Below are 9,529 nucleotides of genomic sequence, written 5' to 3' on the forward strand. Positions count from 1 at the left end.
GGAGGCAAAAAGGAGAACACACACACACAGAGACATTGAGGGTCTCTCTATCTTCTCTTTATTTTTCAGACACCCTTCTTATGTTCCCCACACCAAGTTTCTTACAAAGAGGATTTCCCCCAAACCAGAAGTTACACAATTACTACATAGTCACCATACAGACATGTTTTGCTGGAACAGCTCAGCCCCATTACACTTCTTAAGAGCATCCTTATGCATTTTCTTACCAACCCACAACTCTGTTGCACATTCTTCTTTCAGACTTCTCAGACTGTTTTCCTTAGTCATTAACATAAGCCACAGTTCTTGTTTCTATTTTCTACCCTCTGCAGCCTGGCTTTATCATGGGTGGGGCAACACTGTATACTGTATATTAATTTTTTCACTAAACCAACCTCTATCATAATGCTTTAATACATTTGTTAAAACCTCTTAGTCATCAAAGTTCTATTAAACACCATTATTGTATAAAATAATTACTTGAGCTAAACAGTACAGCTGAAGAAGAAATCATCTTCATACTAACTCACAGGTAAAAATGCCCAGTAGAAGGGGCTATGGCCATGAGAAGCTCACACTACTGATGGGGAAGTGCTTCTGTGTATGTGATTGTCTTATTGGTTGATTAAATAAAGTACTGGTGGCCAATACGAAAACAAGAGAGGTGGGGCTAGGAGTCAAGGAGGATTCTGGGAAAGGCAGGAGAAAGCACAGAGCCACCATGGGAGCCCGGGAAGACAGGACGCTTGCTACTGGCGTCCAATAAGATAAGTCTTATAAAATATATAGATTTATGGTAATTAAGACTGAGCTAGCAGATGAGAAATCCTAGTCATTGGCCAAGCAGCATTTGTACCTAATATAAATCTCTGTGTATTATTTGGGGCCCTAACGCAGCAGGCAGAAACTTGGAGGCCTGGTGGAAAGCACCCATGTGGAAGCAGGGCTCAAAAGGGCAGTTTGGCATAAAGATTTATCATTACATACTACATTAAAGGCAGTGGGGATCCCCCACACACACCCATTCACACCGTGCCAGATACCAGAGAAAAATAGCAGTGGCAAACATGTAAAAACAGCAGTGGCAAGAGAAATTCTGGAGTGAAGCCCTCAGTGCCTTGCCTATCTGAGATTCACCCATCAGAGCCTTGGATTCTGGTGGGCTGAACTCCTGAAACTGAACTCCTGAAGCTCAGTTGCCACCTGTTGCTCCTCTGACATGGTCACCAGCAACATTCTACACCAGAACACTAACTTTCTTTTTTTAATCATTTTTTAATTTGAATTAGAAACAAGATTGATTTACATGACAATCCCAGTTCCCTTCTCCCTCCCGTCCTCCTCTACCACCCCCCAACAGAAACCCTACCTATCACATATCCTTTCTTCTAATCTACACCTGACTCAACCTTTCTGCTCCCTCATGACCTCTGCATCCTTCCTCTTCTTCCCTTCTCATTCTCATAGCTCCCTCCCCCCTCTTCCCATGCTCTCAATTTGCTCAGGGGATTGTGACCCTTTCCCCTTCTCCTCTCCGGGAGACCATGTATGTCTTAGGGTCCTCATTGTTTACTAGTTTCTCTGGCAGTGTGGATTGTAGGCTGGTAATCTTTACTCTCTGTCTAAAATTCCACATATGAGTGAGTACATACCATGTTTGTCTTTTTGAAATTGGGTTACCTTGCTCAGAATGATTTCTTCTAGTTCCATCCATTTTCCTGCAAATTTCAAGATTCCATTGTTTTTTCTACTGAGTAGTACTCCATTGTGTAAATGTACCTACCACATTTTCTCTATCCATTCTTTGGTTGAGGGGCATCTAGGCTGCTTCCAGTTTCTGGCTATTACAAATAGTGCTGCTATGAACATCATTGAACAGATGTCCTTGTTGTGTGAATGTGCTTCTTTTGGGTATATGCCTAAGAGTGGAATTGCTGGATCTTGTGGTAGACTCATTCCCATTTTCTTGAGTAGTCACCATACTGATTTCCAAAGTGGCTGTACAAGTTGGCACTCCCACCAGCAGTGGAGAAGTGTTCCCCTTTCTCCACATCCTCTCCAGCATAAAACGTCATTGGTGTTTTTGATTTTAGCTATTCTGACAGGAGTAAGCTGGTATCTCAGAGTTGTTTTGACTTGCATTTCCCTGATGGCTAAGGATGTGACACTAACTTTCAATCTTAAAAATTTTGTTTATGCATGAATAAAGTTACTTACGTTTTGCCTGCCTATATGTCTGTGCACCACAACTGTGTCTGGTGCCTGAGGAGTCTGGAAAAGGAAATCCAGAAACTGCTACAGAAGGTTGTGACCCAACGTGTGGGTGCTGGGAACCAAACCTGCGGTGCTCCACAAGAGCAGTAAGGGATTTTAAACTTCAAGCCATCTCTCTTTAACCTCTAATTTTTTAGTTTTTACATTTACTTTAATAAGCTGAAAATACTATGTGAAAATATCCAAGGGCAATTCAAATAATTATCACAATTAATAAGCAAACACTTGCTGTTGCTAAGGTCCTTGGGAACAGCTGTGTTTCCCATTGGCTGGCTGTGCTCACTGTACACACCCCTGTGGGCATCACTTTTCCCAGCATGGCATTGACTGAATCTGACCCCGTCCTCCCTCCACAAGCTTGACACAACCCTGCCGACATCACTGTGTGCACGCAAGACACCTCTCAGAACTGATGCCTCCCTTCACACCAACCACTGGAGGGAGCAGGAACCCCCATTCCTGGTGCTCAGGAAGCACCCTGACACAGCCCCAGCTCTTTTCTGCCTTCACGGTCAAAAGCCATTAGATCTCTGTTGGCCTGAGCTTCCGCCTGTGGCAGCGCACATCCGCAGGTGGCCTGCCAGGTGCATGTCACTGCACCTCCTCCGGGAGGCTGAGTAGCCCCGCCCCTTCAGTACAGCTTTGGGCCCTAAGGTTTGCATGTTAAAGATTGGCACCCAGCTGGTAGTGATGTGGGTGTGATGCAATGTGTAGGGAGAGGGGACCAGTGGAGCAGTGAGGTCACTGGGCATGTGCACCTGAAAAGGATCTTGGGACGCAGGCTGATTCCTCTCTGTCTCTTTTGCCTCTCGTAGCTTTCGTGGGATGCACAGGCCTCCACCACATGTCCCTTCCACAGCGTGATGTGTCACCACAGCCCCATGGCAAGGGTGTATGACCGTGAAACGATGCCATCATGAGCCGAACCTTTCTTCCTAGTGAATTGTTTTCCTCAGGCGTTTGTGACAGTGACAGGCACACTCTTCTTTCAGCTGTTCAGGACCTATTATGGCACATTCTGAGCAGACCAGCCTTGGGATTCCATTAACATGAAAATCCAGCCACAGCTCTGCTTCTCTCAAAGGCTCTTGTTTCTTATTGTTCCCTAGAGGTTAGCATTTTCCACTGCCTCCCTCTGCCTCCATTTGCTCTAAATCTCAGTCTTTGTGTGGGTACCACACTGCAGGCTAGCTTCTGCCTCTAAGCCATCGGGCACACTGTTCCCCAGTTCATCTCCTTGAGGCGTCTTCCTCCAACAGACTCAAAGAGGCTGCCTGCTCTCCTTGGAGAGTTTCCCAAGCATCACTGGCGTCCGCAGCCCCTCCTACGTCAGTTGTCTGCCCACTCACTCACATCTCCAGTTGGCATTTCCTAACTCACTGCCGTATTTTTACTCCTGTTCTCATCTTTACATCAGTCAATCTTTGGTAACAGAATGGAGCAGTTCTGTGTCCTGGGGCATACCTGGCACCCAGGAAAATGGTCCACATGTAGTAATAGAGTCACTTCTGCACATGGTCTGAGGTGCATGGCAAACACATGCCTACCCAGAATAATATGCGCTAGAGGCTGAGGTGCTCAGATAAGGGACGGGAGACTGAGGTTCGGGAAGGGCTTTGAGGTGTGGAAACTCATACAAATTTCAACATGGGGGACGGGAAGGCTGAGAGGGAAAATCACGATGCAGCAAACAGGAAACATGGGGAAGAGAGTCCAGCAGCACCGAGACCATGCAAGGCTCCTGCTGCAGGCTGTGATGTCTGCCCATCTCCATCTATGGTGAGGGTTCAGGATTGTTCAGGCAGTAGTGGAGGAAGTAGGCAATGGTTCCATCAGGAAGGTCATTCCTGAGGGCCACAGTCAATAACTGGAGCTAGTGGATGAAGGGAATTCTGTGACTAGAAACATTTGAAACCCAGAGATGATCAGAATTCGGGTATTCAGGTAGAGAAAGGAGTAAGACTGGTCCAGAGTGAGCAGAGAGTTGGGGGAGGGAGGGAGGGAGAGACCAGGTGGTGCTTCTTCATGGCATGAAGAATGGTGGAGAGAGCTCATGGTAGAGACCCATGCCTGGATCTGGGTACAGACGAGACCAGGAGCTTCATCGTGCTTGGCAGGGACAAGGGTTCAGGATGGGGTTGGCTATCTGGCTGTGGCCATGCTGAGCCAGGCAGGTCATTCTGTGATCATTACAAGAAAGGTGCAAAAGGAAGTGAGGCAGGTGCAGGGATCTACTTCACTCACCTGAGGAACTAAGTGATGGCCACGCCTGCCAACAATCCTCTTACCTCTCCCCACACCCCAGCCCATTTCTAGTACCCCAGTACTGAGACTCTGGTATTTAGCTTCGGTTGACTTCCCTCCCCATACACTCCCCCTCTCTCAGGGGCAGCACTCACCTGAGGATAATGAGGCACAGCCCAAGAAGCAGGACTTTAACAGCTGCCTCAACCACAGCCACCAGAACCACCTCTGCCATCAGCCCTGGTTTCCCTGCAGAAATGTGGTCAGTGCTAGCATCATGGGTTAACCACTGCCCAAAGACCTTCCTCTCTCAGTAGGATCAGGTCCTCTAAACGCCCCCTCATCCCTGAACTTAAGACCATGTGATCCCAGGAGTACCCAACCCTACATTCTGACTACCCAGAGCTCTGAACCTCAAGCACATGGATGTGAACTAATGTGAGGCAGAGCAGGGCTCTTCCCTTGCTGTTCAGTGACCAGGAACCCTGGATCCTTCTGAATGGCGGGGGTGGGAGGGTCCCATTAGCAGTCACTTGACACTCACGATATAAGAGCAGGTTCAGAGACATGTGCTGAGATCCGAGGACATTCTGTGCAGAGCAGGTGAATTTTCCTTCATATCTCAGGTGCATTTGAGGTAGTTCTAACAATCCAGAAGTTGGGGACTGCATGGGACTCAGAATTAGGTTCTCATAGGCCCAGTTCAGCCTGGCAGGAGGGTTACTGTTAACAGTACAGACCATACGAAGGGACTCTCCTTCCAATAAAGTCAGTGTTGAGCCATTTCTCAGAGCTGTGGTTGCTGGAGAGCAAGAAACATGGAGTCATTAGTGACAAAGAAGTAAGAGAAGGAAGAAAGTCACAGAAGGAGATGAATAAAGATTCAGCATGGATAACTGTGTGGATTAGCCACACAGGTACAGATGCAAGCAGTTCCTCTGATGAATCCCACCCCCACTGTCTCTTTCTGTGTGTGTATGATATTTTTTACTGTTTATATAACTTGTGGAAGGGGCCTGTGACTCTTAGCTTTTTGAGTTTCCCAGATCTTATAGATTCCAGTGAGTCATGAACATCCCTTCTCCCTCCAGGAAATGTCCTGGTTTGGAAGAAATGTCAGCTCATAGGCACTGTACATCTTGTGGTCCAGGAGTGCTTGCTGGAAGGTTATCTGTTGACCAATGCCCAAAGTCATGAGGAAGGGTCAAGCTTGAAGCCAGAACATGATGCAGGTAGAAGAAGATTCCAGAAGAGACAGAGAATGCAAGACTGCACAAGGCTAGAACACATCAGAAGAACACAGGAAGGACCATCAAGTTGAATGGAAAAAAGTAGACAAGATCAGGCTGGCAGACACCTCCAGTCAGTCTTCAGGCGGTCAAACATTAGGTAAGTGTGTGTGTGTGTGTGTGTGTGTGTGTGTGTGTGTGTGTGTGTATGTGTGAATAAACTCACATGTGGAAATCGTAACATGTATGGGTAGGTCAATGTGACTACAGAAAATTCCTTCTGCTTTCTACAAACTACTGAACTTCACGGAACAGGGCAATTATGATAGTGTGAAGTACATTTATAATTCATTTCAAAGGGAATTGGTAATTTCTCTACCTTGGAAAGAGTGTTCAAGATTAAATAATAAAAAGGGAATGACTCCTGAAATCTACATGAAGAGTATTCATAGTAGTTCCAGGAATGAAAGAACAGTGACTGAGGACTGAGGTGGGTGTGTTGGTGCAGACAGACCTGGGATCCCACCTCTCAGAGAATTACAGTTCAGTGCCAGCCTGGGCTACATACCTGTACTACCTGGCCTCAAAAAGTTTTATTTGGACTATACCATTGAGGTACGACATTCACACAGGAGAAATGCCTGGCAAATAATCTGGAGGTCCTGGGAACATCATGGGAGGGGGGGGGAAGATATAAGAGTAGAAGATGGAGAGGGACGCTGTGAATCTGTCTCCTGGATATAACATGGTTGTTTCACCCATGAACTGTGGTCATCTGAACAAGACCTGCACTACACAGAGCCCGTCAACCTTCCAGTTATGGATGGGGGAGGGGTTCAGAAGTTCTACCCATCTCTGAGAAGTTATTGTTGCTGTCAGGGAGTGGAGGAGGAGTGGGGAAAAATCATAGTCCTCAGTATTATAGCCACTAGTAAGTTGCCTTTGCTCAAATAAAACCCCAGTCCATGCTCATTCTGGTAACCCTAACTAAACGCAGCGGGCCACAAACAAAAGACATGAAAGCAGGAGGGGGCTTGATAAGAAGGGTTTCATTTGGGAGGGAGAAAGAGATAAGAGAGGATGGGTAATAGCAAAGTATATATGTGTGTGTATAAAATTGTGAAAGGCCAAGTATATTTTTTAAAACCACATAGACATTTCCATCACCATTCTCATTGGTAAAGTTACCAATGGGAGGTCACACAGCACCAGTGGGAGGTGAGGCTGTAAAAAACACACGTTCTCATCCCACAGTGCTCAAAATAATAATCTTGATGGAAAACACCCTACCACTTCTTTCAAATTTTGAATTTATCCCACAGATCAACACACATTTGTGAGCATAGATTTACTGTGCATTTCTGTTGAGATAATAAAATTAGTACCGTGGCTGCCTATTAATACAGGAATCCCTTGGAGTCAGAGTTCATTTATATATGATTGACCAAAGTCTTGGAGAACAAAAACCATCTGAACTCTTAACATTTAATTCCCTCTCATACCTCCAAGTGGACAAATATAGGCTCAACTCTGCCTGTGTAGACACTGATCACACCTTGAGAGGGGACTGAAATTCGGGGGACAGACCACCATGTGTTCTAAGTATATACCCATGTGGAAGTGTCTCTTTCCCCAGGCACTCAAATCAAAGCTAAGAGGAAGAAAGAGCCGAAGCTGGAGGCTGGTCCAGAAGATGAATGAGAAGGACATGTTATGACCACTTGTCTATGTTAGTGTTGCCCTGTGCTGTGTGGCCAAGGTGAATGTACAGTTCTCCTAGGGAGTGAGGGTATTTGGGGACAGATGCTCAAATGTTCAATAAAGTTTCATTTGGGGAGAGGACACCATCTCCCTGTAAGGGGTTGCTGTAACCAGAGTAAATCTAGTATGGGGAAGGACAGGATTTGCCCTTTGATGAACAGGTCTTGCATCCCCCATTCAGAATTTCTTCTCTTACCTGAACCAACCCCTTTGTAGATAGTCATGGTGAGATTCTTTGGAGCATCTGAGAAAGGATGACACAGTGGACTCATTAGTGGAAAGTCAAGGTGGACACCCTTCCTCTGGCCCTACTAGCTGCCTAGGTGAGGGTGCTGTGGTTCCATCAGGTTCTGATCTGCACACATCCATGTTCAGTGACTCAGTGTAAGACCTTCATTTCATCCCCACTGTCCCATTGGGCTTCTATCCATCAAAGACACGGGGTCCCCTCCTAGACTCACATGACACATTGAGACGGATGGTCATTCCTGTGGTCACACCAGATCCAGGCAGGGTCACCTGGCAAGTGAGGTTGGTGCCATGGTCCCAGGGCTGGGGGATGACAGTCAGCACTGAGGAACCAGTGGTGTTGGTGCTCGAGAGTGACACAGAGGAACCAGTCCAGGAGAAGGTGGGGGACCCACAGGCCCAAGGCGCAGAGCAGGTCAGGTTGCTGGGACGGCCAGCCTCCAGGGTCTCCGGGATAAGCATGTGGGGGGTGTTGGTGAGAGCTGGTGAGGAGAGGGGAGAATTGGAGGATGGGGGAGGGTGAGGTGCAGCTTTGGAAAATCCCAGCTCTGATCCAGCTCCTCCCCTGATCCCTGATGCTCAGACCCAGATACTCTCAGGATGGAGTCCTATCCGAAGCTGCCCTGTGGCACCCATGACTTTCCCTGGTGGCTTCTCTGCAAGCAATGCCTGCTGACCTGTCACATTCAGAGTCATCGTGTTCCAAAGATAATTATACTTTGTTTTTCCTCTCTCCAGACGAAAGAAGTATGTCCCGGTGTCCTCCTTCCTGGTCTCTCTGATGTCCAGGGAGCAGTTGTTCTTCTGTGGGTCTCCGAGCAGGGAGAATCGGCCCAGGGTCTCCTTCAGTGCTGGCCGAAGTGGGTTATTTGTGGCCACTGGGGAATCATGTTCTCCATACCGGAACCAGTATCCATGAATCGGGTCTGAGTCAGTCCATTCCTCCCTGGCGTGGAACTCACAGGGTACAAAGATACACAGGCCCTCTTGCACCACCACCTCCCTTTGCACACTCAGGATGAAACCCGGCAGGAGCTCAGGCCCACCCTCTACCCCTTTCACCCCCCAGAGCAGCAGCAGCAGCAGAAGCATGCCAAGCTGAAGCTGCAGGGCCACCACAAGTCTGTCTCTCTAGGCTCTTCTCTGAGGAACTAAGAGCTGCAAGGCCTGGAGGAAGCCCCACCCGAAGCAGGGGTGAGGCCAGGACAGTGGCTGCCTTGGGAGGAGCTTCAGACCCAGGAAGGCAATGTCAGGGCCCTTGGGCGTTGAAAGTCAGCCACCCACCACCCAGGTCCACTTCTAACAACAGCATGCACCATAAATGACTCCTCCACCCTCCTTCCCTCCTGTCATCGTTCTTCCCAATAGGTGCTACTTTCTGCATAGTGAAAAATGGGTCCCTTTGACCACATCCAAGAGCTTTCCTTGAAGCTGATGCAGGGGGTGGGAAGGAGACAAACGGTGGAGGGGAGTGCCTGGAGCTTTCTGAGTGCTCAGAGGAGGAAGTACAAGACTCTGGACAGTATAGGACCTCTGGTGCTTTGTTCCAGAGGACCTAGAGTGTAGACTCCCAAGCTGGCAATATCAATGCTGGCAGATACCAAAGCTGACTCCTGCTGCTATTGGGGGAAATATTTCCCAACTGTGAAGGAAATGGCTGTGGGCTGCTGAGAATGGTCAGAAGCCCTAAGGCCTCTGCTTCTGTGGATTCATTGCAAATTCTCCATGATGTTCAAAATTCTCTAGACTTTTTTCCTACTTTATACTCCATA

The 9,529-nt window shown here is 47.7% G+C and overlaps 1 protein-coding gene across 1 annotated transcript; it reads right to left on the reverse strand.

Annotated features, from left to right (window-relative positions):
• Positions 1-2,082: 2,082 nt before the first annotated feature.
• On the reverse strand, positions 2,083-8,849 carry LOC103158791 (sialic acid-binding Ig-like lectin 12). The gene is made up of 6 exons (XM_027420858.2): positions 8,435-8,849; positions 7,970-8,239; positions 7,705-7,752; positions 5,063-5,320; positions 4,674-4,767; positions 2,083-4,454 (listed from the first exon to the last, which is right to left on the reverse strand). The coding sequence occupies exons 1-6, from the start codon at positions 8,847-8,849 to the stop codon at positions 4,376-4,378; spliced, it is 1,164 nt and encodes a 387-aa protein (XP_027276659.1). The 3' UTR covers positions 2,083-4,375.
• Positions 8,850-9,529: the final 680 nt, after the last annotated feature.

This window comes from Cricetulus griseus, chromosome 6 (genome assembly GCF_003668045.3).
Source record: "Cricetulus griseus strain 17A/GY chromosome 6, alternate assembly CriGri-PICRH-1.0, whole genome shotgun sequence".
In the NCBI taxonomy this organism is placed as follows: domain Eukaryota; kingdom Metazoa; phylum Chordata; class Mammalia; order Rodentia; family Cricetidae; genus Cricetulus; species Cricetulus griseus.